Below are 27,174 nucleotides of genomic sequence, written 5' to 3'. Positions count from 1 at the left end.
ATGCGCAAAAGGATGACATTATCGGATAGCAGTCGATATTTTTACAAGTGACATTTCTAGTATTCACCAAAATTTATATGCTTACATTGAGAGGAAAACACCTCTATTACAGATATGGGTTGTGGTGGGAGCACACCACAGTGTCAGACGGAACAGACCCGAAAACTTTCAATTTTCGGAGGTAATCCTGTTGTGATGGAGAAAGGACAAAACGTGACGATGAGGAGAAATCCAGGTCCAGTGTTGATCGTTGTGTTTGGTAAGTAGGACTCATTCTCTTTGTCGCTTCTAGGGACATATTTGTCTATGAATTCAGATTTAAATAAAAATACCCTATATTTCTTTTATTTATGTTTTGCTGATGTGTGTTGTCAAAAAATAATAAATATATTAAAGAGGGGAAAAGGTTTCAGCGGCTGTACACAGGTGTTGCTAGGTACAATGCACTCAGGTACTACTGTACTGACAGTAGGATACTGAATCAAAGTGTAGGAAATGAAATGTCATTCTTGACCAGTTTTTCTTAAGCGAAACGAAAATATTAGCTTGATATATATATATAAAAAATGTATTTTTGATTTTTTGAATTTGGAATAGAGATTGAATTTCAGAATCCATAATTTAATTAAAATAAAAATAGGTATTTCCCCAGACTTCTAATAGTAAATTCACATGTTAGAGCAGTTTTTACTTCAAAATTTTGATACAAGTCTTAAGGACATACAGACCTGTACAAAAGTCCGAGATAAGTCAAAATTAATAAATTTTCTGGCAAAGCGATCAAGCTAACATGCATAAAGACTGCACTGTTTTGTCTATACTAGACTGTTGTCACTTGTCTGCCACTCTGGCATTATTTTTTTTATGTTATAGCAGCTTCTCAATAACCTATAGAAGCTTAGAGACAGGGAAATTTGACAGATTTAATATGCTGGAATGAAGGGCTACCAAGTTTGTTCAAATGAACAGCCTTGACATACTTTTAAAGCCACACAGGTTACAAGTGTTAACATCTTGAAACCACTTGCTAATTTTCTCAATAACTTAGAGATCCAGATACCTGATAATTGGCCAGCTCTAGCTTGCTGGGATGAAATGCTACCAAGTTCTCAAGGTCACAGGCCTAGCTAGGTTTCAGTGTGCTAAAATCTTAAAATGAATTCTCATTAGTAAAGAGGTACAGAATCAAGATGTTGGGCCTATCTATTATGCTGTAATAAAGAGCTACATGTACTTATCCCCAATGAATGACATTGACCTACTTTAAAGGTCAAAAGAGTCAAAAGTATTAAAATCTTTAAACCACCTCTTTTCATTAACCAATTAGGGCAAGAATGATGATAATATAACTATTTATGCACAAGGGTCAATGTATCAAAATCCTGAAACAAGGCTCTTGCAATTTGTTTAGATATGAGTTTGATGCTTTGGAAATTTAAGCATTTGACCTAGGCAAGCTCTTTGGACAGTTAACATATACTTGTGTGCTAGATATTGGATAAGACAGTTTAATTGCTTTTTAAGTCTTCAATTATTTTTTTGGTCCTGTTTTAAAACCAAAAGAACTTAGGATCAGATAATTGTTAAGGCCCATGGGCATCTTGTTTTATTCATATTTTAGTTTGTAATTTTTCAGGAACAGGATTAGGGGAGGAATAGAAATTCAGCATCACTGGTCCGTCTGGCAAGTTTGTGTTAAAAATTACTTGCCCAAAGGTGAAACATGGTGGTATGCTTTAATTGAATTTGAATAGTATCTCAAATTACTCTAAAGACAAGGGAAAGATTACAAGAAATTTTGCACACAGACAATTGGGCAAGTAGTCACCAATATTTACTTTCCCACAGACCAAATCTACTGGCCCTGGGCTGTCGAGTCTGGGCTTAAACAAAAATGTTCTCACCATGAAGATGAACCTGTGACATTAAGATACGAATATACATTTATATAAACAAATTTGAAAAGTTATACAGAGATTAGCCATAACTGAGTAATCAATTTCAAGATCAGTTAGTCTTAAAAAAAATGATAAAAGAGATTGGTCATTTCCAATTCAAGAAATAAAAGAGATAGGTCATAGCCAATTCAAATAGTCAATATCTACAGGATCTTTAAGTTAAGTGATTGAATCCTGCTACCCAAATATTATTACACAGTGTCATGCTGCTAGGGTAAATAGGTTCAACATTGCCTAAGTTTTTATTAAAATCTTTGTCCTAATAGAAGTACAAAGTAGACAAAAAGAATGCAGCTCTGATAAAATCTACACAATGACAAGGTTTTATATTTGTTTGCATACTTCATTTACATTGTAGTTACTACTGAGTTTTACAAAGCATTTTCGGTTGTATTGATATATGTTTGCTCATTGATTTTAACAAACATTATAGAAAAGTATTTTTATGAAGAACTAGTAAATGTTTGTTTACCTTTGACCCTAACATCAATCGTTTCCTTTTGTCGATAGCACAATGACTGATTTTAGTGGATATTGAACATTTGTGGGCTTTTGTTGTAATGAATAATATGAAGTAAACATACAGTACATTGAATTATTTTGTAAGATGTTTTTCAATGTTCTGTTTTTTCAGGTACATGTATTAGTTGTTTGTTACATCTATAATAGACTGTTGAGCTGAAGTATACAACACCAACTCAATAACTCCTAGTCCTTTCATAAGACACAGGTTGTTTACACTTGTTACTTCGGGCAGAGTCAGAAAATAGCTCAGTAGTTCTGTTTATATGAACTTTTGTTGAAATAGTCCATATTTTGACCAGTTCTGATTTGGCCTCTATATAGATGTCCCATGTATGGTTAAGACCAGGTTTAATTGTTCCAAAAATATTTTGTCTTATAATGTGTTTACACCTGTAAACTGAAAATCTTATGGGTTGAATACAAAGAGAAATATGTATTTTATATCCAAGATGTCCAATATTATTTAGTATGAAGTATATTGGGCTGCCTTACTAGACATCTTACAATATCGTACCCAGAGTATTAATGCTGTATTTTAGTAGAGGTAATTTTAGAATGGTTCCATTAGCAGAGGAAGACAGTATTGATTTTATCATACAGTGTGAAGTCACAGCTAGCACTGTTCCTATGGTAAATAATAGAATGGACACCTCCATGCTCCCAGTAATCAGGATGTAGTCGATTTAAACTCCAATGATCATGATGAAAGTTGTATATTAGTGATGTATATATGCTGGACGTATATATCTGTACGCTTATCTAACTTTGTGACACTATATATAGCACAAGTACAGTATAGATATTTAGATGGAAACATCCATGATTGTACTCTATATATAGCTACTCGGTTTCACACTCAGTGGTCAATTTACAATTTATTGTAATGAGTCTTTTCAACTGTCTTGCTTAAAACAATCATGTCTCACAATCTTGAATTTAACTATTTCCAGAAATTCTGGGAGTTCCGTCAAATTTCTATGAGTATTGTATTAGGAGTAGGACTCTGGACTCGCGAATAGATCATTCACTGGCTACCGTGAAAATCCTCAAATAGTGATAATTTCATTCAGTTGACTGGAATGAACAAGAATGAAATTGTGAATGTCTTCTATTGGAGAGGGTCACTGTGTGGCATCAGGGCTTTCAAAAAAAATATCCTGAGAGTTTTTTGGGGCCGTTAATGGGCCCCATTCCATTCCAATTGGAAATTATTTCATATATAAGCCAAATTCCCAAAATTTGCTGTTTATTTCCGAAAAAATCTTTCCCAATCCACAAATTTTCTTCCCAAAATGATACAAAAAGGCCCCATTCCAAACCTGTGAAAAGAGCCATGGGCATGCACTTGAGGTTTCTGATTGGGAAAATGAGTGCAAGACATGTACACATGTAGCCTGCATTTCTCTTTCAGCAAGATCACATTGATTGGTATGCACTAAACCATAGTTTATTTGTAAATCTATATTTTTGTAAAGTCTCAAATATGGCAATATATTCTCATAAAGAAGGAGGGTTGACATTGGTGATGTTTCTAGGTTATTGAGGTACCCTGGAGAGAAACCTCACTTACATTTATTGAGAAACCTAGCTCACATGTAAAGAGAAACCTCACTTACATGTACAGAGAAACCTCTCTTACATGTATAGAGAAACTTCACTTACATGTATAGATAATCCTCACTTACCTGAACAGAGAAACCTCACTTACATGCATAGAGAAACCTCACTTACATGTACAGGAAACCCTGTAGGGAAACCTCACTTACAATGTACAGAGAAACCTTCACTTACATGTAACCAGAGAAACCCACTTACAATGTATAGAGAAACCTCACTTACATGTATAGAGAAACCTCCCACGTTACATGTATAAGGAAACCTTCACTTACATTGTACAGAGAATCCCTCACTTACCTGTACAGGCAAGAAACCTCACTTACCTGTAACAGGAGAAACCTTCCTTACATGTACAGAAAACGTCACTACATTACAGAGAAACCTCACTTACATGTATAGAGAACCCTCACTTACATGTACAGAGGGGAAACCTCACTTACATGTACAGAGAAACCTCACTTACATGTATAGAGAAACCTCACTTACCTGAACAGAGAAACCTCACTTACCTGAACAGAGAAACCTCACTTACCTGTACAGAGAACCCTCACTTACCTGTACAGGGAAACCTCACTTACCTGTACAGAGAAACCTCACTTACATGAACAGAGAAACCTCACTTACATGTATAGAGAAACCTCACTTACCTGTACAGGGAAACCTCACTTACCTGTACAGAGAACCCTCACTTACCTGTGCAGAGAAACCTCACTTACATGCATAGAGAAACTTCACTTACATGTATAGATAATCCTCACTTACCTGAACAGAGAAACCTCACTTACATGCATAGAGAAACCTCACTTACCTGTATAGAGAAACCTCACTTACCTGTACAGAGAACCCTCACTTACCTGTATAGATAAACCTCACTTACATGTACAGAGAAACCTCACTTACATGTACAGAGAAACCTCACTTACATGTACAGAGAAACCTCACTTACATGTACAGAGAACCCTCACTTACATGTACAGAGAAACCTCACTTACCTGTACAGAGAAACCTCACTTACCTGTGCAGAGAAACCTCACTTACATGTATAGAGAAACCTCACTTACATGTACAGAGAAACCTCACTTACATGAACAGAGAAACCTCACTTACCTGTACAGAGAAACTTCACTTACATGTACAGAGAAACCTCCCTTACATGTACAAAGAAACCTAACTTGCATGTACAGAGAAACCTCACTTAACAACCACCTCAAAATTACGACCACCCTGCTATTACGGGCATTTTTTTTTCAGTCCTGTTATTTTTCTCTATACATTATGTCTGTGTATTGGTCGCTTCAGTAATACGACCACCCCGTTATTCTGTTTTATGGCCAGTTTTGCCAGTCCTAAAGACCACTAATTGACATTAATTGGCCCTAAGATTGCGACCAGTCACCTGTGGTCAAACTTACTTGGTGTGCAGCATGCCGTGAACAGCTTGCTGCATGTCAGGCATTAGATCTTCTGTTTATCTGAACGACCACCCTTTCCACTAGCTTACAACACACAAATTATCAGATTTTCTACCTAGTGGCCAGTGAGAGTGTTATTATCGATCTTTTGTTTATATAATTTACTTATCAAGGTAATGACAGGTCAGAATTATGCCTATTGATCATGATCACCTAGAAACCCAATAATTTTTCTATTATTTGCCAGTCCAGACTCATTCTTTTGCTGCTATATCATTTCATTGAAAATTTTTCTTATATATTTTGTCTTGTAATTTTTTCCACCAATGGATCATATTTTGCTTGATCTTTTTGCGTTGATTTATAAGAGCTTTCTCTGTGATTTTAGCTTTTCAAACACGTTATTAAGATCATAAGGATTGTTGTGAGTGTGACCATTCATTGTTTGAGGTGGGATATTTAAAGATGGTTTACGAAGAGAATACAGAAATTATATACTGATAGATTAAAACCACCATTGTATTTAATTTTTTCAGGTGATAACAACAAGAATTTCAACACAACTTCTTTTTTTCTCATGCAGGCATGTGGTTTCAATATATAGCTGTAAAAGTATTTCTCTTATTTTCTATTATTCTGTGTGACACAATAAACGCTTATCTAAGTTTTATCTAAAGACCATATATTGCCAGGGTTCATACGAATACATGAATACGTTATGAATTGTGTTTGACATATGATGGCCATTAATGACTATGTAAAGAATATAAGAATTGATTATGTATAGTAACATTTCACTTCCAAGTTATGTATGAGTTTATTACATTTTGGAGCTCGCCTTTGTACCAACTCTACCAACAGAACAAAGAACAAAGATTTAAATTAAAGTTCAGTATTTAATTTGGACACCATGTAAAAATTAACAAACACCCATGATCAGCATTTACAACAGTACAGTTTTATAGCATTTCTAGCTTTTTTTATACCGTATCGAATGCACCCATGTGCATATCATTTATAAATTTATGTCACTTCCAGTTTACATACTCTTTAGAAAAACATGAAAACGGCTGCCAGTTACAGTATTTGGAATTTCTTACAAAAATACATGCATTTCATTATTAGTCCCCTGCCGTTGAAAAATGGGGGGACTATAGGTTTACCCTCAGTCCGTCCGTCCGTCCGTCCGTCTGTCACGCAATAGTTGTCCGGACAACTCCTTCTAAAGTACTACTCCGATTTTAACTAAACTTGGTATACATGATCAGTATAACATGTAGATGTGCATCCCACATTTTTTTTTTCGAAAATCCTTTTTTCAAAATGGCCGCTGGCTTCTCATTGGTTGAGGCTTGTCCGGACAACTCCTCCTAAAGTACTACTCCGATTTTAACGCAACTTGGTATGCATGATCAGTATAACACCAAAATGGGAAATGAATAGGTGCACTCCTAGGTCAGGCAGGGGACTTTGTATTGCTGTTGCAATACTATCAATCCTTGTTTAAATTATTTACCAAAATATTAATTCAACATATATAAATGTATTTTTGTTTTTGTCATACAGAGTTGAGGTGACCCCAGCTGGAATTGGAGGGGTCACTGGGGCATGTGTAAGAATTATGAAGTTTTTGAATACAGTTAATGAGCTATTTAAAATGATCCAGTTATCTACTTTAACCACATACACAAACATAATGCATGGATGTACAAATAATTACAGTAACTTACATACTGTTGGTAAAGTAGGATTTGCTTTGATTAATCCTGTCAGATCATGGCGTGAAGTCCCTGAAATGCTCTATCTTATCTTGGAAATGGTGGAGGTCTTTGCTATTTACAGTGTAAATACAATTTTACAACAAGGATTAGCAGCCTCTGGGGTCTGGTCCTTTGTTTCTGGGTCATTAAATGTTGATAGAGATCCCCACTCCATCATCAAAATTGAGCTTTTGGCATCAGGCATTGTCACCCATGACCAATATATGGTTCATTCGTTAAATGTCACATACAATATTGATGAAATTTCCAGTAGTTTGAATCATTGTTGTGTGGATTAGAATGGTTTGAATTGAACTCTCTCAATAAAGGGATTTTGAGTGGAATTCGGAAAAAGGGATGTCAGACAATGCGAAATAGGAAGAGAACCTTTTGAAATCTATTTTATAACTTCATCATCACAAGATTTAGATATAGGATCTAATAAATTTAAGGCAAAAGGTCCATTTGTAGTTTATTATGTAAGTTATGGATGCCAACCTCCATCTATTCTGGGATCCCTATTCCTATAGTCATCTTTCAGGCTTTTACGTAGAGATAATTGATTTTCCTTGATTAATTAAAAGACTACAAGGTCACGTTATGTTCTATTTATTAATAACAAACCTCTTTTCTTTGATGAAGTTTAGTCCAAAGGAAATGAAATTTGTATATATGGATCATAATTTCTTTTGAGGCACTGACTTAATTATTGGTTCTAAGTGATAAATATTGATTTGAAAATGCATTGCATATTTATTGATTTTTAGAACTAGATAATGACTAAGCAGAAATTATGTAAGTCTATATTGTATTGATCAGTAGAGTATGTATGAAATTAAAATCTTATATGTTAGTTCAACAAAGTTACTAAGTGCAAATTAAAACCAGAAAGCTGATAGTATACATAGCTTACTGATAGTTTTGATACCTACCTCTCAGAAACAAGGTTGCAGTAGAGTATACTTTCAGTGTCTGTCAGTCGATCTGTCCATCAACATATATCGGTCCATTTATAGAGAAAATAATTGGACTCCATGGGTATACAATGTCAGTCTTCACACAGAGAAGATGGTAGTTAACTTTATTTTGTTACCAAAACATTTTGCAATTACCATCGGGTCCTCAAAGCAATGTGGCCAATTCGAATTCAAACTCGAATTCAGTATTTGCAAATTTTAGCCTGCATTCCACAACTTGTCAGTTCTACAGAACTGAGGCACTGAGGCCCTTCATATTATCATGTATACATGTTTAGCTTAATGTGGTATGAAGACCAATCAGATTTACTCTGACTTAATTGTAAAAATAAAATAAAAAATAATAATGCACACTGTAAGCTTCTACAGTAAAATCCCACTTACCTTTATATATATATATAGCTACTGGAACTCATGGGGACCTCATCAATAGTTTGGGGAATGTTTCCCAATGTGTTTGTATGGAGTTAATAATTACATGTCATCACAACTGTCAAGGTCATACAGGAATGTTTCCCCAGTACTAGTGTTTGTATTGAGTTTACATGTCATCACAGCAGTCAAGGTCATACAGGAATCTATCCCCAGTGTTTGTATGGAGTTTACATGTCATTACAACAGTCAAGGTCATACAGGAATGTTTCCCCAGTGTTTGTATGGAGTTTACATGTCATTACAACAGTCAAGGTCATACAGGAATGTTTCCCACGTGTTTGTATGGAGTTTACATGTCATTACAACAGTCAAGGTCATACAGGCATGTTTCCCCAGTGTTTGTATGGAGTTTACATGTCATGACAACAGTCAAGGTCATACAGGAATGTTTCCCCAGTGTTTGTATGGAGTTTACATGTCATTACAACAGTCAATGTCATACAGGAATGTTTCCCCAGTGGTTGTATGGAGTTTACATGTCATTACAACAGTCAAGGTCATACAAGAATGTTTTCCCAAGTGTTTGTATGGAGTTTACATGTCATTACAACAGTCAAGGTCATACAGGCATGTTTCCCCAGTGGTTGTATGGAGTTTACATGTCATTACAACAGTCAAGGTCATACAGGAATGTTTCCCCAGTGGTTGTATGGAGTTTACATGTCATTACAACAGTCAAGGTCATACAGGAATGTTTCCCCAGTGTTTGTATGGAGTTTACATGTCATTACAACAGTCAAGGTCATACAAGAATGTTTTCCCAGTGTTTGTATGGAGTTTACATGTCATTACAACAGTCAAGGTCATACAGGAATGTTTCCCCAGTGTTTGTATGGAGTTTACATGTCATTACAACAGTCAAGGTCATACAGGCATGTTTCCCCAGTGTTTGTATGGAGTTTACATGTCATGACAACAGTCAAGGTCATACAGTGAATGTTTCCCCAGTGTTTGTATGGAGTTTACATGTCATTACAACAGTCAATGTCATACAGGAATGTTTCCCCAGTGGTTGTATGGAGTTTACATGTCATTACAACAGTCAAGGTCATACAAGAATGTTTTCCCAATGTTTGTATGGAGTTTACATGTCATTACAACAGTCAAGGTCATACAGGAATGTTTTCCCAGTGTTTGTATGGAGTTTACATGTCATTACAACAGTCAATGTCATACAGGAATGTTTCCCCAGTGGTTGTATGGAGTTTACATGTCATTACAACAGTCAAGGTCATACAGGAATGTTTTCCCAATGTTTGTATGGAGTTTACATGTCATTACAACAGTCAAAGTTATGGAGGAATGTTTCCCCAGTGTTTGTATGGAGTTTACGTGTCATGACAACAGTCAAAGTTATGGAGGAATGATATTTTCCTGATGTTAAACAGTTGATCTGAATCATATTACATTATAAACAGCTGGAAACAGCATTGCTTGTTAAATATTAGATGTCAGTAATTCATTATCAGATGCAACCATAAGTTAGAGTCAACAAGTAAATTAATAATATTGATACCAAATAAAGAATTATCTGATATGATCCAATGGTGATAATTGACATCAGCTCGGTAACATATTGATTTATTTTTTCAGAGTAAGATGGAAATAATAAAATCCATCCATCATTTGGCGTGATACGTCTAATATGGTTATGAATGTGTGAATTAGTGCTGATTTAGAATGTCTGAAATTAATTTGATGGAAACAACAATGTGTTCAAACTGTGAGGGTTAATAATTGTTACAAGAAAATAGAAAAAGATGTATGTATGTTCCCTGCAATCAAATTTCTTTTACAATACTACTAAATCATTTTTGGGGCTACTAGGAGAATCAGATATACACGTAGTCTCTTGGGATAGAGGGACAAGAAACAAGAAATAGGTGATTATAATCTTTAAAAAAAAATGGGTATAATCTTAAAAGATTACTTAAGCATGGGTTTAAAAAAGTTAGATTTTGACAAAATTTCAAAATTTAAAAAAAAAAAAAAAAAAAATATACAAAGAAAAAGTCCTTAATTTCATGTAACTGGTATGTTTCTAGATTTAAGGGAATGTGACCAAATTTTTAAATGTTGGCAAAAGAATTTTGGGAGGTGTTAATTACTGTCAGATGTTTAGACCAGACTTCTTTCAGTTAAGACAATTTTGTGAATCCTTGAAGCCTTGTAGCAAACAATAAAATATGTTTCAGTGACTGTTAAATTGCCCAGATCAGATCTATCAAGCATACTGACAGAATATGCCAGACTCACTCAACTTGTATACTGAGGTACCACTTAAATTTGTACACTTAACAAAGTTTGACTTACGACATTTGATAGTCAAGGGCTCACATTGAAGGTGAAAGTCACAGAGTATTAACATGGTGATGGTAGACAGAGCAGTATCGAGTCATTAAATGGATGTGATCGAATTACACAACTCTTGTTACAGAGATGTAGAGATTGGCTGGAAACACCCAAGATTCTATCAAAACCCTTTATGATGTTCTACACCAGTAATCTATAGACACTAGAACTGGATGTTAAGGCTGTGTTATTGCTGTTATAGAGTTAGAACTGGATGTTAAGGCTGTGTTATTGCTGTTATAGAGTTAGAACTGGATGTTAAGGCTGTGTTATTGCTGCTATAGAGTTAGAACTGGATGTTAAGGCTGTGTTATTGCTGCTATAGAGTTAGAACTGGATGTTAAGGCTGTGTTATTGCTGTTATAGAGTCATTGTGTGACATCAATATATAGCTAGTGATAATGTTGAAAAACAACTGTAAATATTGTAGATATTGTATTTTGTGTATTTCCTGCCTGATTCCTGATTTACCTGTCAGACTCCTTGTTTACCTGTCTGATGAATTGTTGAACTGTCAGACTGCTAATTTACCTGTCAGACTCCTTGGTTACCTGTCTGACACCTGGTTTACCTGTCAGACTCCTTGGTTACCTTTCAGACTCCTTGGTTACCTGTGTGACACCTGGTTGAACTGTGTGACACCTGGTTGACCTGTGTGACTCCTGGTTGACCTGTGTGACTCCTGGTTGACCTGTGTGACTCCTTGTTGACCTGTGTGACTCCTTGTTGACCTGTGTGACTCCTCTTTTACCTGTGTGACTCCTTGTTGACCTGTGTGACTCCTGGTTGACCTGTGTGACTCCTGGTTGACCTGTGTGACTCCTTGTTGACCTGTGTGACTCCTCTTTTACCTGTGTGACTCCTGGTTGACCTGTGTGACTCCTTGTTGACCTGTGTGACTCCTTGTTGACCTGTGTGACTCCTGGTTGACCTGTGTGACTCCTGGTTGACCTGTGTGACTCCTTGTTGACCTGTGTGACTCCTTGTTGACCTGTGTGACTCCTCTTTTACCTGTGTGACTCCTGGTTGACCTGTGTGACTCCTTGTTGACCTGTGTGACTCCTGGTTGACCTGTGTGACTCCTTGTTGACCTGTGTGACTCCTTGTTGACCTGTGTGACTCCTTGTTGACCTGTGTGACTCCTGGTTGACCTGTGTGACTCCTTGTTGACCTGTGTGACTCCTTGTTGACCTGTGTGACTCCTCTTTTACCTGTGTGACTCCTTGTTGACCTGTGTGACTCCTGGTTGACCTGTGTGACTCCTGGTTGACCTGTGTGACTCCTTGTTGACCTGTGTGACTCCTGGTTGACCTGTGTGACTCCTGGTTGACCTGTGTGACTCCTTGTTGACCTGTGTGACTCCTTGTTGACCTGTGTGACTCCTGGTTGACCTGTGTGACTCCTGGTTGACCTGTGTGACTCCTTGTTGACCTGTGTGACTCCTTGTTGACCTGTGTGACTCCTCTTTTACCTGTGTGACTCCTGGTTGACCTGTGTGACTCCTTGTTGACCTGTGTGACTCCTGGTTGACCTGTGTGACTCCTTGTTGACCTGTGTGACTCCTTGTTGACCTGTGTGACTCCTCTTTTACCTGTGTGACTCCTGGTTGACCTGTGTGACTCCTTGTTGACCTGTGTGACTCCTTGTTGACCTGTGTGACTCCTGGTTGACCTGTGTGACTCCTGGTTGACCTGTGTGACTCCTTGTTGACCTGTGTGACTCCTCTTTTACCTGTGTGACTCCTTGTTGACCTGTGTGACTCCTGGTTGACCTGTGTGACTCCTGGTTGACCTGTGTGACTCCTTGTTGACCTGTGTGACTCCTTGTTGACCTGTGTGACTCCTTGTTGACCTGTGTGACTCCTTGTTGACCTGTGTGACTCCTTGTTGACCTGTGTGACTCCTGGTTGACCTGTGTGACTCCTTGTTGACCTGTGTGACTCCTTGTTGACCTGTGTGACTCCTGGTTGACCTGTGTGACTCCTTGTTGACCTGTGTGACTCCTTGTTGACCTGTGTGACTCCTGGTTGACCTGTGTGACTCCTGGTTGACCTGTGTAACTCCTTGTTGACCTGTGTGACTCCTCTTTTACCTGTGTGACTCCTGGTTGACCTGTGTGACTCCTTGTTGACCTGTGTGACTCCTTGTTGACCTGTGTGACTCCTTGTTGACCTGTGTGACTCCTCTTTTACCTGTGTGACTCCTGGTTGACCTGTGTGACTCCTTTTTTACCTGTCAGACTCCTTGTTTAACTATCTGACTAAAATGGTTGACCTGTCAGAAGGCTGATTTACCTGTCTGTCACCCCGTTTACCTGTTTGACTCCTTCTTTTCCTGTCAGAAGTTTGCAAAATTTGATTTGACCTTATTGAAAAAAAAATAGATTTAAATTTTGTTATATTTTCATAATATACATGTAATTATGTTTATATTATCAGGTGGACCAGGGAGCAAGAAAGGACAGATACTACGTGATATGTCACAAATCTTTGGATTTGAAATATTAAATGCAGAATCAATTTTATTGGAAAGCATTAAAGAGGAATTGGAACCAGATGAACCACAGACATTTGCTAATGTCTATAAAATGGTCAAGGTAACATAGATATAGGGATTATTGTGTAGTCACCAATTGACAATCAACATTTGGGAGTTCTTGTAATTTTTTGATAACTCTCAATTTTGAAAGTTAGAGATATGTATCTTGACCGAACTTACCTGTGACCCACAGTAGCTGAGGAGTTTGCTTTCTCCCATCGTTTACAGATTTGTCTCCCATTTTAATTTTTGTGTCGCCTGCAAAAAGCAAGCGACATATAGGTATCACTATGTCGGCAGCGTCCGCACAAGTTTCCGTGCTATAACTGAGTTCCCTTGGGCTGATCAAACTCAAACTTCAAGCAGTTCTTCCTTGCCAAAAGTGCTTGCTTGGGAATTGCTTTTCAGGTCCAAAGGTCATGGTCACTGTTACTATAAATAGAAAATATGTTTCTATGCAATAACTCCAGTTCACTTGGGCTGATCAAGCTCAAACTTCTTGAAGTTTCCATTTACTGAAAGTTCCTGCACTGTATTGCTGAATTTTGAGCATATTGGAGCGTTGCTGGTCTTGCTTATTTCTAACATTATTTCTTGAATAGAAAAATATATCTATTTCTTCGTAATCACCCAATTTGCTGCGCAGGCGACACATCCACTTCCATGGAATCCTTGTTCAAGATTTTCTCTGCCACTCCGTAGGGTGTGATATCTCTGCCACTCCGTAGGGTGTGATATCTCTGTCAACCCCTAGGGTGTGATATCTCTGTCACCCCCTAGGGTGTGATATCTCTGTCACACCTTAGGGTGTAATATCTCTGCCACTCCGTAGGGTGTGATATCTCTGTCACTCCGTAGGGTGTGATATCTCTGCCACTCCGTAGGGTATGATATCTCTGTCACTCCGTAGGGTGTGATATCTCTGCCACTCCGTAGGGTGTGATATCTCTGCCACCCCCTAGGGTGTGATATCTCTGTCACTCCGTAGGGTGTGATATCTCTGCCACTCCGTAGGGTGTGATATCTCTGCCACCCCATAGGGTGTGATATCTCTGCCACTCCGTAGGGTGTGATATCTCTGCCACTCCGTAGGGTGTAATATCTCTGCCACTCCGTAGGGTGTGATATCTCTGCCACCCCCTAGGGTGTGATATCTCTGTCACTCCGGAGGGTGTTATATCAATTGTTAGAGGAACATGGACATGTCTTCGACATAGATGGCCTATAATTACAAAGTCAAAACTTGAAGTTTTGAGAATAATAGAGTTGAAGATTTCGAGAATTCAAAGCTCTTATTGTAAGCAAAACTGACTTGGCTGTTTTTTTACTCTGCATGATGTGTATTAATAAAGTTCAAGAAAACCAACTATACATTTATGCTATCAATCGGATAAAAGTATATCCTTTTATTTCAGGCCAATCCTGAGTTGTTAAGACTGGACAGATGTTTGAAAAAGATCTCTAAGACTCTGGATGAGGCAGATCCATCAAAGTGCTACCTCCTGGACCTGATTCCTAATAGAAAATTATTGTTGTCTTCTAATCTTTTCATAAAGGACTGTAACAATGAGTTCAAGTACTTTGAAACCAAGGTAAGCTTTTCAAGAGATGATATTATCAGCTTTGTATGAATTTGTTTTTAACCATCTATAGGCACATCTGGTCTAGTAATAGGACACAGGGTTACTAGTGTGAGTCATAGGACACAGGGTTACTAGTGTGAGTCATAGGACACAGGGTTACTTGTGTGAGTCATAGGACACAAGGTCACTAGTGTGAGTCATAGGACACAGGGTTACTAGTGTGAGTCATAGGACACAGGGTTACTAGTGTGAGTCATAGGACACAAGGTCACTAGTGTGAGTCATAGGACACAGGGTTACTAGTGTGAGTCATAGGACACAGGGTTACTAGTGTGAGTCATAGGACACAGGGTTACTAGTGTGAGTCATGGACACAGGGTTACTAGTGTGAGTCATAGGACACAGGGTTACTAGTGTGAGTCATAGGACACAGGGTTACTAGTGTGAGTCATAGGACACAGGGTTACTAGTGTGAGTCATAGGACACAGGGTTACTAGTGTGAGTCATAGGACACAAGGTCACTAGTGTGAGTCATAGGACACAGGGTTACTAGTTTGAGTCCCGGCACGGTTGTTGTGTTGTGTCTTTGAACAAGATACTCTATTGTGTTCCAGTCGACTCTGCTGTAAAACAATGTGTGAAAGGGCAAACAATGTGTGAAAGGGCAGTGAAAGAAATGTTATGTGTAAGCTGTAAGTAATAAAATGACAGCTCCAACTATATGCTCCCAAGGGAGTTGAGAAAGACATAATAGCTGGTTGCTAATTTGTGAACTGCTTTGCAACGGCTATATGATGCTGTGGTATATAGCAGTATACTAACTCCAAATTATCATCAGTCATACCTCTATCATATGTGTGAATTTTGTGTGTGCAGTATTCGTTCTCCTGTGCGATACATTTGGCTATGCCTGTGGACAAAATCATCAAGAAATATCAGAATCAGTGTGCCCAGAAGCTAGATGTAAGTGCGAAACCTACTGCAGGCAAGGACGCTGACCCAAATAAACAGCCAGCAGCGAGTGATGAAGTCAGCTTTGTTAGAACAAAGGTAGGAACTGCAATCACTTAATGTCATAATTTTGGAAGGACTAAATTCCAGTTGATATCCCTTCTTTCTCAACACATTTTTTCCCTTTTTGAATTGATGCAATGCAACCTCTTTTTAGCTCACCTGGACCGAAGGTCCGGTGAGCTTATGCCATGGCGCAGCGTCCGTCGTCCGTCCGTCCGTCGTCCGTCAACATTTGCTTCAAATCGCTACTAGTCATAAAGTTCTTATTGGATTTTGACCAAATTTGGTCAGAAACATCCTTGGCAGAATGGGAACAGATTTTGCATAAATGGTGACTCTGACCCCTGAGGGGCCAAAGGGGCGGGGCCCAATAGGGGAAATAGAGGTAATTCCTTTAAATCGCTACTAGTCATAAAGTTATGAATGGATTTCAACCCAATTTGGTCAGAAACATCCTTGGGGGAAGGGGAACAGATTTTGCATAAATGGTGATTCTGACCCCCGAGGGGCCAAAGGGGAGGGGCCAAATATGGGAAATAGAGGTAATTCCTCTAAATCTCTACTAGTCATAAAGTTATGAATGGATTTGAACCCAATTTGGTCAGAAACATCCTTGGGGGAAGGGGAAAAGATTTTGCATAAATGGTGGCTCTGACCCCCGAGGGGCCAAAGGGGCGGGGCCAAATAGGGGAAATAGAGGTAATTCCTTTAAATCGCTACTTGTCATAAAGTTATGAATGGATTTGAACCCAATTTGGTCAGAAACATCCTTGGGGGAAGGGGAAGAGATTTTGCATAAATGGTGGCTCTGACCCCCTGAGGGGCCAAAGGGGCGGGGCCCAATAGGAGTAATAGAGGTAATTCCTTTAAATCACTACTAGTCATAAAGTTATGAATGGATTTGAACCCAATTTGGTCAGAAACATCCTTGGGGGAAGGGGAAAAGATTTTGCATAAATGGTGACTCTGACCCCAAGGGACCAAAGGGGCGGGGCTCAATAGGGGAAATTAAGGTAATTCCTTTAAATCGCTACTAGTCATAAAGTTATGAATGGATTTGAACCCAATTTGGTCAGAGATATTTTTGGGGGAAGGGGAACAGATTTTGCATAAATGGTCGCTCTGACCCCAAAGGGGCTAAAGGGGCGGGGCCAAATATGGGAAATAGAGGTAATTCCTCTAAATCGCTACTAGTCATAAAGTTATGAATGGATTTGAAACTAACTTGGTCAGAAACATCCTTGGGGGAAGGGGAAAAGATTTTGCATAAATGGTGGCTGTGACCCACTAGGGGCAAAAGGGGCGGGGCCCAATTGGGGAAATAAAGGTAATTCCTTTAAATCACTACTAGTCATAAAGTTATGAATGGATTTGAACCAAATTTTGTCAGAAATATCCTTGGGGGAAGGGGAACAGATTTTGCATAAATGGTGGCTCTGACCCTAAAGGGGCCAAAAGGGCGGGGCCCAGTGGGGGAAATAGATGTAATTCCTTTGAATCGCTACTAGTCATCAAGTTATGAATGGATTTGAACCCAATTTGGTCAGAAACAGGGGAACAGATTTTGCATAAATGGTGACTCTGACCCCCGAATGGCCAAAGGGGCGGGCCCAATAGGTGAAATAGAGGTAATTCCTTTAAATCGCTACTAGTCATAAAGTGATGAATGCATGTTCTATAAACAATTCTTGAGGTCTTTCAGACCTTAGAGAGTCTGGACTTCATTAATCTTTAAAGCAGTTCGATTCCCACACTATAACCATATATAGCATTGTTAGAGATTTACAAATAAAACAAATGGAATATGAACATTGTTTTGACATTTGGCCTAATCCAACCAGGTGAGCGATGCAGGCCCCATGGGCCTCTTGTTATGTCAATTGCTTTGATGCGATCTCCACTTCCAGTAATATTATTAAACTTGAATCTAGCTGCTTTCATCAGATATCAGAAAATAAACTTGGGTTTATGCCCAAGGGGTCTGTTGTCACACCTTGACACATGTATACATGTAGGATATATTTACACTGTGACAACTGTCAAACAGTATATCGACCCCACTTGGAGATGGTCAGTTTACATACAGTTCGCTAGCCAAGTGTGTTTAATACAGTACTTTCCTTTTCAAAAGGAGAGTATCATATTGAACACACTTGGCTAGCACAATTGGGGTATGAAGACTTGTGTGTTTATTTTAGGATGCTATTAATCTAAACATCATATTTTTTTATTACTATATATTTAAAAGGAATTTGAAGGTGCAGAAAAGTTCACAAAAAATCAAGCTTACAATCAATAATCATTATACGATGGTGGTCCTCAAAATCCCCCTGGGATCTCTTGTTCATTTAAACATTTTCCCAGCAACCTCGAATCTTAAGATTGTGGTATTTGCATGGCTAGTGGCTTGCTTGGGTGAAATTGATACTTTAAAAAGTCACATACAACCTTAGAAAAATCTCTTTAAACCGTTCTGATGCATGTTTATCATTTTTTCTTTTTTTCAGTCCAGAGCTACAAATTTTGACAATGCCATCAAAGTGTTTGTCGAGTACTTCAAGTCCTCAGAAAGACTGGTGTATGTGGATATCCATGATAAGGATTCTGATGATATCCTATCAAGCTTGTGTGAATTCTTTGCAGGACAGAACTATTCAGTGCTAGGAAATTCCAAAACGCTCATGCTCTTCAACTTAAGTATGTATCTCAGTTACTTGTCCGGTCAAGTGGCATTTTGTAAATTGGGATATTTTGGTGCCTTGAATATTTTGGCATTTTTAGCCCACCATCATCAGATGGTGGGCTGTTCAAATCGCCCTGCGTCCGTGGTCCGTGGTCCGTCCCTCCGTCCCTCCGTCCGTAAACAATTTTTGTTATCGCTATTTCTCAGAAAGTACTGAAGGGATCTTTCTCAAATTTCATATGTAGGTTCCCCTTGGTGCCTAGTTATGCATATTGCGTTTTGAGACCAATCGGAAAACAAAATGGCCGACAGGCAGCCATCTTGGATTTTGACAATTGAAGTTTGTTATCGCTATTTCTGAGAAAGTACTGAAGGGATCTTTCTAAAATTTCATATGAAGGTTCCCCTTGGTGCCTAGTTATGCATATTGCGTTTTGAGACCAATCGGATAACAACATGGCCGACAGGCAGCCATCTTGGATTTTGACAATTGAAGTTTGTTATCGCTATTTCTGAGAAAGTACTGAAGGGATCTTTCTGAAATTTCATATGTAGGTTTCCCTTGGTGCCTAGTTATGCATATTGCGTTTTGAGACCAATCGGATAACAACATGGCCGACAGGCAGCCATCTTGGATTTTGACAATTGAAGTTTGTTATCGCTATTTCTGAGAAAGTTTTGAAGGGATCTTTCTAAAATTTCATATGAAGGTTCCCCTTGGTGCCTAGTTATGCATATTGCGTTTTGAGACCAATCAGATAACAACATGGCCGACAGGCAGCCATCTTGGATTTTGACAATTGAAGTTTGTTATCGCTATTTCTGAGAAAGTACTGAAGGGATCTTTCTCAAATTTCATATGTAGGTTTCCCTTGGTGCTTAGTTATGCATATTGCGTTTTGAGACCAATCGGATAACAACATGGCCGACAGGCAGCCATCTTGGATTTTGACAATTGAAGTTTGTTATCGCTATTTCTGAGAATGTACAGAATGGATCTTTCTCAAATTGCATATGTAAGTTTCCCTTGGTGCCTAGTTATGCATGTTGTGTTTTGAGACCAATCGGATAACAACATGGCCGACAGGCAGCCATCTTGGATTTTGACAATTTAAGTTTGTTAGCCCACCATCATCAGATGGTGGGCTATTCAAATCGCCCTGCGTCCGTGGTCCGTCGTCCGTCCGTCCGTCCGTCCGTCCGTAAACAATTCTTGTTATCGCTATTTCTCAGAAAGTACTGAAGGGATCTTTCTCAAATTTCATATGTAGGTTCCCCTTGGTGCCTAGTTATGCATATCGCATTTGAGACCTATCGGAAAACAACATGGCCGACAGGCAGCCATCTTGGATTTTGACAATTGAAGTTTGTTATCGCTATTTCTGGGAAAGTACTGAAGGGATCTTTCTCAAATTTCATATGTAGGTTTCCCTTGGTGCCTAGTTATGCATATTGCATTTTGAGACTAATCAGAAAACAACATGGCCGACAGGCAGCCATCTTAGATTTTGACAATTGATGTTTGTTATCGCTATTTCTGAGAAAGTACTGAAGGGATCTTTCTGAAATTTCATATGTAGGTTTCCCTTGGTGCCTAGTTATGCATATTGCGTTTTGAGACCAATCGGTTAACAACATGGCCGACAGGCAGCCATCTTGGATTTTGACAATTGAAGTTTGTTATCGCTATTTCTGAGAAAGTTTTGAAGGGATCTTTCTAAAATTTCATATGAAGGTTCCCCTTGGTGCCTAGTTATGCATATTGCGTTTTGAGACCAATCGGATAACAACATGGCCGACAGGCAGCCATCTTGGATTTTGACAATTGAAGTTTGTTATCGCTATTTCTGAGAAAGTACTGAAGGGATCTTTCTCAAATTTCATATGTAGGTTCCCCTTGGTGCCTAGTTATGCATATTGCGTTTTGAGACCAATCGGAAAACAAAATGGCCGACAGGCAGCCATCTTGGATTTTGACAATTGAAGTTTGTTATCGCTATTTCTGAGAAAGTACTGAAGGGATCTTTCTGAAATTTCATATGTAGGTTTCCCTTGGTGCCTAGTTATGCATATTGCGTTTTGAGACCAATCGGATAACAACATGGCCGACAGGCAGCCATCTTGGATTTTGACAATTGAAGTTTGTTATCGCTATTTCTGAGAAAGTACTGAAGGGATCTTTCTGAAATTTCATATGAAGGTTCCCCTTGGTGCCTAGTTATGCATATTGCGTTTTGAGACCAATCGGATAACAACATGGCCGACAGGCAGCCATCTTGGATTTTGACAATTGAAGTTTGTTATCACTATTTCTGAGAAAGTACTGAATGGATCTTTCTGAAATTTCATATATAGGTTTCCCTTGGTGCTTAGTTATGCATATTGCGTTTTGAGACCAATCGGATAACAACATGGCCGACAGGCAGCCATCTTGGATTTTGACAATTGAAGTTTGTTATCGCTATTTCTGAGAATGTACAGAATGGATCTTTCTCAAATTGCATATGTAAGTTTCCCTTGGTGCCTAGTTATGCATGTTGTGTTTTGAGACCAATCGGATAACAACATGGCCGACAGGCAGCCATCTTGGATTTTGACAATTTAAGTTTGTTAGCCCACCATCATCAGATGGTGGGCTATTCAAATCGCCCTGCGTCCGTGGTCCGTGGTCCGTCCGTCCGTCCGTCCGTCCGTAAACAATTCTTGTTATCGCTATTTCTCAGAAAGTACTGAAGGGATCTTTCTCAAATTTCATATGTAGGTTCCCCTTGGTGCCTAGTTATGCATATCGCATTTTGAGACCTATCGGAAAACAACATGGCCGACAGGCAGCCATCTTGGATTTTGACAATTGAAGTTTGTTATCGCTATTTCTGGGAAAGTACTGAAGGGATCTTTCTCAAATTTCATATGTAGGTTTCCCTTGGTGCCTAGTTATGCATATTGCATTTTGAGACTAATCAGAAAACAACATGGCCGACAGGCAGCCATCTTAGATTTTGACAATTGATGTTTGTTATCGCTATTTCTGAGAAAGTACTGAAGGGATCTTTCTCAAATTTCATATGTAGGTTCCCCTTGGTGCCTAGTTATGCATATCGCATTTTGAGACCAATCGCAAAACAACATGGCCGACAGGCAGCCATCTTGGATTTTGACAATTGAAGTTTGTTATTGCTATTTCTCAGAAAGTACAGAAGGGATCTTTCTCAAATTTCATATGTAGGTTCCCCTTGGTGCCAAGGTATGCATATTGCATTTTGAGACCAATCGGAAAACAACATGGCCGACAGGCAGCCATCTTGGATTTTGACAATTGAAGTTTGTTATCGCTATTTCTCAGAATGCACTGACGAGATCTTTCTCAAATTTCATATGTAGGTTCCCCTTGGTGCCTAGTTATGCATATTGCATTTTGAGACCTATTGGAAAACAACATGGCCGACAGGCAGCCATCTTGGATTTTGACAATTGAAGTTTGTTATCGCTATTTCTCAGAATGTACTGAAGGGACCTTTCTTAAATTTCATATGTAGGTTTCTCTTGGTTCTTAGTTATGCATATCGCATTTTGAGACCTATCGAAAAACAACATGGGCGACAGGCAGCCATCTTGGATTTTGACAATTGAAGTTTGTTATCGCTATTTCTCAGAAAGTACAAAAGGGATCTTTCTCAAATTTCATATATATGTTCCCCCGGGGTGCCTAGTTATGCATATTGCATTTTGAGACCAATCGCAAAACAACATGGCCGACAGGCAGCCATCTTGGATTTTGACAATTGAAGTTTGTTATCGCTATTTCTGAAAAAGCACTCAAGGGATCTTTCTCAAATTTCATATGTAGGTTCCCCTCGTTGCCTTGATATGCATATCGCATTTTGAGACCAATCAGAAAACAACCTGGCCGACAGGCAGCCATCTTGTATTTTGACAATTGAAGTTTGTTATCGCTATTTTACAGAAGTTACTGAAGGGATCTTTCTCAAATTTCATATGTAGGTTCTCCTTGGTCCCTGGTGTTGCATTTTGGGACCAATCTGAAAACAACATGGCCGACAGACAGCCATTATCGCTAAATCTTAAATTTCATATATAGGTTCCCCTTGTTTGAAAAGTACTAGAGGGCTGTTTCTGAATTTACACAGATTAGTAAGACTTAGAGGAAGGGAAAAGTAGAGAAAAGATCAATCTGACATGGAACCTATAAAGATCATTCAATGGTGGGCGCCAAGATCCCTCTGGGATCTCTTGTTATCACTATTTCTGAGAAAGTACTGAATGGATCTTTCTGAAATTTCATATGTAGGTTTCCCTTGGTGCCTAGTTATGCATATTGCGTTTTGAGACCAATCAGAAAACAACATGGCCGACAGGCAGCCATCTTGGATTTTGACAATTGAAGTTTGTTATCGCTATTTCTGAGAATGTACTGAATGGATCTTTCTCAAATTTCATATGGAGGTTCCCCTTGGTGCCTCATTATGCTAATTGCATTTTGAGATCAATTGGAAAACAATATGGCCGACAGACCGCCATCTTGGATTTTGACAATTGAAGTTTGTTATCTCTATTTCTCAAAGTACTGAATGGATCTTTCTCAAATTTCATAAGTAGGTTCCCCTTGGTCCCTTGTATTGCATTTTTGGACCAGTCTGTCCTGAAAACAACCTGGCAAACAAACAGCCATTATCGTTAAATCTCAAATTTCTTATATAGCTAGGATTCCCTTGTTTGAAAAGTACTGGAGGGATGTCTCAATTTGCACAGATTAGTAAAATGAAGGGAAAAGTAGAGAAAAGATCAATCTGACATGGAACCTATGAAGATCATTCAATGGTGGGCGCCAAGATCCCTCTAGGATCTCTTGTTTGTCAAGCTCTGTGTTTTAATTTTGGTGTGTCTATATATATTTGCCGTTTCTGTCAACCATGTGTCAAATTTTGGTATATTCTGGTGTTTATATACTGGCTTCTGCTACCCGAGCTAGATATACTGGTAGGTTATTTTCCCCCTGGCCATTGAAGTTTTTATCATCGTCATATGGCAATTGCTTTTGAAGTGATTATGGTTCACAATGAGATCTACAGTGGCCCATACAATTGACCAACACTTTAAATACAAACAAGAGATTAATTATCACATAAATATCTGTATACATATTCACTAATATACACAGTACAAGTGTCAGCAAATCTATATATTGCTACTTTTCCGCTGATTGAATTAGGCAAAGAATGAATCAGAACAATGTGAACTTATATGAACAGTACTTGTGATAACGCAATCATTCAAAAGAAAAGTTGACAAGTTCAAATATTACTATCTCACATTTTAGGAAACATACCTTTATTGAAGAATGACAAAATGGCACATTTTATGCAAACATGTGGATAAAATGTCCTCTGTTGATTTCACAGAAATAAAGCCTCATTACATAATTACCAAGCTGGGGAACAGTGCGTCCAGAATATTCAGCATTTAATACTGATGCATTATAACTTTGGTGTGTTAAATTTTGGTGCTTTCATGCAGGTACCAAATAAACCAAAATAAAATTACAGCAAAATATCACAATTCATGGTTGATCATTCTATTTCTTGTCAGAACTGCCAGTTTACATATCCCTATAATCATCCAAGAGTGCTAGCGTATATATCGGTATCCCAAGAAGTAAAATCTTATCTAAGCTGTTTTCCAGATCTATGATTCCAGGCAATTCCCTAATATATACATAATGTGTGCTATTGTCTTGCAGCTGATGTAGAACAGATAAAAAATGTATAAAATTCATTTGTGTTTGGAGAGGTCTAGACAATACATACATGTAAGTTAATCTTATTATACCCCCTCCCCACACACAAAGGGATATATAAACAGGGTCAAATTGACTGAAATTTCAAAATATTCTTCTCAAGACCTAAATAAAGTAGAATCAAATACTTTTCATAGATGGAAGGGTCATAAGATGCATTACTAAAATTGTGAATTTCATGACCCTGGGGTTTCACGTTTGCCCTAGGTGAGTTTTTTTTTTATAGGGAAATCATATTTTTGGCTGTCATTTATTTGATTTCTATTGGAATTCATTCCAACTTTGTTAACATAATCAGCATGGAATGACAATTTGATGGTTTGCACATGTTGGCCTAGGCCTGACTGACCCCAGGGGCTGATGGGCATGGCTAAAAAGGGTCAAATTGACATTTGGCCCTGACTGACCCCTTGAACTGATGGGTGGGACCAAAAACGGTCAATTAAATTACAGAAATATTTCAAATCTTAGTTGACCATTAAGGCCGATGTTACCATCATTTAAATATACTTTGAGGTTTTGGACTCCTATTTATAAGTAGATCCAGTAGAGGGCCCAGAGTTAGGCTCTCCCAAATACACGGGGACAAAGATAGATCAGTCGGTTAGAGTGCCAACCATGTAATCACAAGTGATGATTTGTGGTGCGTGGATTGATGTTCCCTACCTGTGTCGGTTTGTGTTTTTAGCCCACCATCATCAGATGGTGGGCTGTTCAAATCGCCCTGCGTCCGTGGTCCGTCCGTCCGTCCGTCCGTCCGTCCCTCCTTCCGTAAACAATTTTTGTTATCGCTATTTCTCAGAAAGTACTGAAGGGATCTTTCTCAAATTTCATATGTAGGTTCCCCTTGGTGCCTAGTTATGCATATTGCGTTTTGAGACCAATCGGAAAACAAAATGGCCGACAGGCAGCCATCTTGGATTTTGACAATTGAAGTTTGTTATCACTATTTCTGAGAAAGTACTGAAGGGATCTTTCTGAAATTTCATATGTAGGTTTCCCTTGGTGCCTAGTTATGCATATTGCGTTTTGAGACCAATCGGATAACAACATGGCCGACAGGCAGCCATCTTGGATTTTGACAATTGAAGTTTGTTATCGCTATTTCTCAGAAAGTACTGAAGGGATCTTTCTGAAATTTCATATGAAGGTTCCCCTTGGTGCCTAGTTATGCATATTGCGTTTTTAGACCAATCGGATAACAACATGGCCGACAGGCAGCCATCTTGGATTTTGACAATTGAAGTTTGTTATCGCTATTTCTGAGAAAGTACTGAAGGGATCTTTCTCAAATTTCATATGTAGGTTCCCCTTGGTGCCTAGTTATGCATATTGCGATTTGAGACCAATCGGATAACAACATGGCCGACAGGCAGCCATCTTGGATTTTGACAATTGAAGTTTGTTATCGCTATTTCTGAGAAAGTACTGAAGGGATCTTTCTGAAATTTCATATGAAGGTTCCCCTTGGTGCCTAGTTATGCATATTGCGTTTTGAGACCAATCGGATAACAACATGGCCGACAGGCAGCCATCTTGGATTTTGACAATTGAAGTTTGTTATCGCTATTTCTGAGAAAGTACTGAAGGGATCTTTCTCAAATTTCATATGTAGGTTCCCCTTGGTGCCTCATTATGCTAATTGCATTTTGAGATCAATTGGAAAACAATATGGCCGACAGACCGCCATCTTGGATTTTGACAATTGAAGTTTGTTATCTCTATTTCTCAAAGTACTGAATGGATCTTTCTCAAATTTCATAAGTAGGTTCCCCTTGGTCCCTTGTATTGCATTTTTGGACCAGTCTGTCCTGAAAACAACCTGGCAAACAAACAGCCATTATCGTTAAATCTCAAATTTCTTATATAGCTAGGATTCCCTTGTTTGAAAAGTACTGGAGGGATGTCTCAATTTGCACAGATTAGTAAAATGAAGGGAAAAGTAGAGAAAAGATCAATCTGACATGGAACCTATGAAGATCATTCAATGGTGGGCGCCAAGATCCCTCTGGGATCTCTTGTTTGGGAAGCTGAGGGATGGGCCGATCTGCACTGTTGTGGTTGTGTCCTTGGGCAATACACTTTACCCTTATTGCTCTGGATGGCACATGAGGGGCCTCGTTTGTTGTTCAGTTAGGTAGTCACCAGTTACTACAAAAGGAGACCCTGCCTCAAAATGACCCTGGCTGTTCATAGGTCGATAAACCCAGCAAACAAACAAACCCAAATACAGGAAAAACACGGCATCAGTCTTATATATATGTAGACATTATTCTTCTAAAGTTCAATTCTTTGATGTAAATCAATATCCATATAATGACTCTATATATTAGTCATGTTGTTCTTAAATGTGATGTCAAAATATTCGCTACAAAATGACATATTGGTTTACTTTTAGGTGAAAATGACCTTGATATTCAAGCAGTGCTGATGGGTGTGTCGATAGGAGTCCAGACCGTCAATATGGATGAGTTCTGTACGACTAGCCAAAAGCCAGTGAGTTGA

At 38.6% G+C, this 27,174-nt stretch overlaps 1 protein-coding gene across 1 annotated transcript; it reads left to right on the top strand.

The window, feature by feature from the left end:
* The first annotated feature begins 1 nt into the window (after nucleotide 1).
* LOC117336695 lies at nucleotides 2–27,174 on the top strand. Its single transcript, XM_033897306.1, has 6 exons — nucleotides 2–259; nucleotides 13,474–13,631; nucleotides 14,989–15,165; nucleotides 16,034–16,207; nucleotides 18,679–18,868; nucleotides 27,068–27,174. Exons 1-6 carry the CDS (start codon nucleotides 115–117, stop codon nucleotides 27,172–27,174), a joined length of 951 nt encoding a protein of 316 aa, XP_033753197.1. The 5' UTR covers nucleotides 2–114.

Source organism: Pecten maximus, chromosome 10, assembly GCF_902652985.1.
Source record: "Pecten maximus chromosome 10, xPecMax1.1, whole genome shotgun sequence".
Taxonomy (NCBI): Eukaryota; Metazoa; Mollusca; class Bivalvia; order Pectinida; family Pectinidae; genus Pecten; species Pecten maximus.
Note: the sequence above shows the minus strand (reverse complement) of the source record. Positions and strands in the feature narration are given on the sequence as shown.

What these genes read in the sequence shown, in the direction of transcription:
- LOC117336695 (XM_033897306.1), top strand. Translation starts at nt 115, where the DNA reads ATGGGTTGTGGTGGGAGCACACCACAGTGTCAGACGGAACAGACCCGA. An exon ending in ATGTCTATAAAATGGTCAAG is followed by an intron (nt 13,632 to 14,988) that starts GTAACATAGATA and finishes CTTTTATTTCAG; the next exon opens with GCCAATCCTGAGTTGTTAAG. An exon ending in TCAAGTACTTTGAAACCAAG is followed by an intron (nt 15,166 to 16,033) that starts GTAAGCTTTTCA and finishes TTGTGTGTGCAG; the next exon opens with TATTCGTTCTCCTGTGCGAT.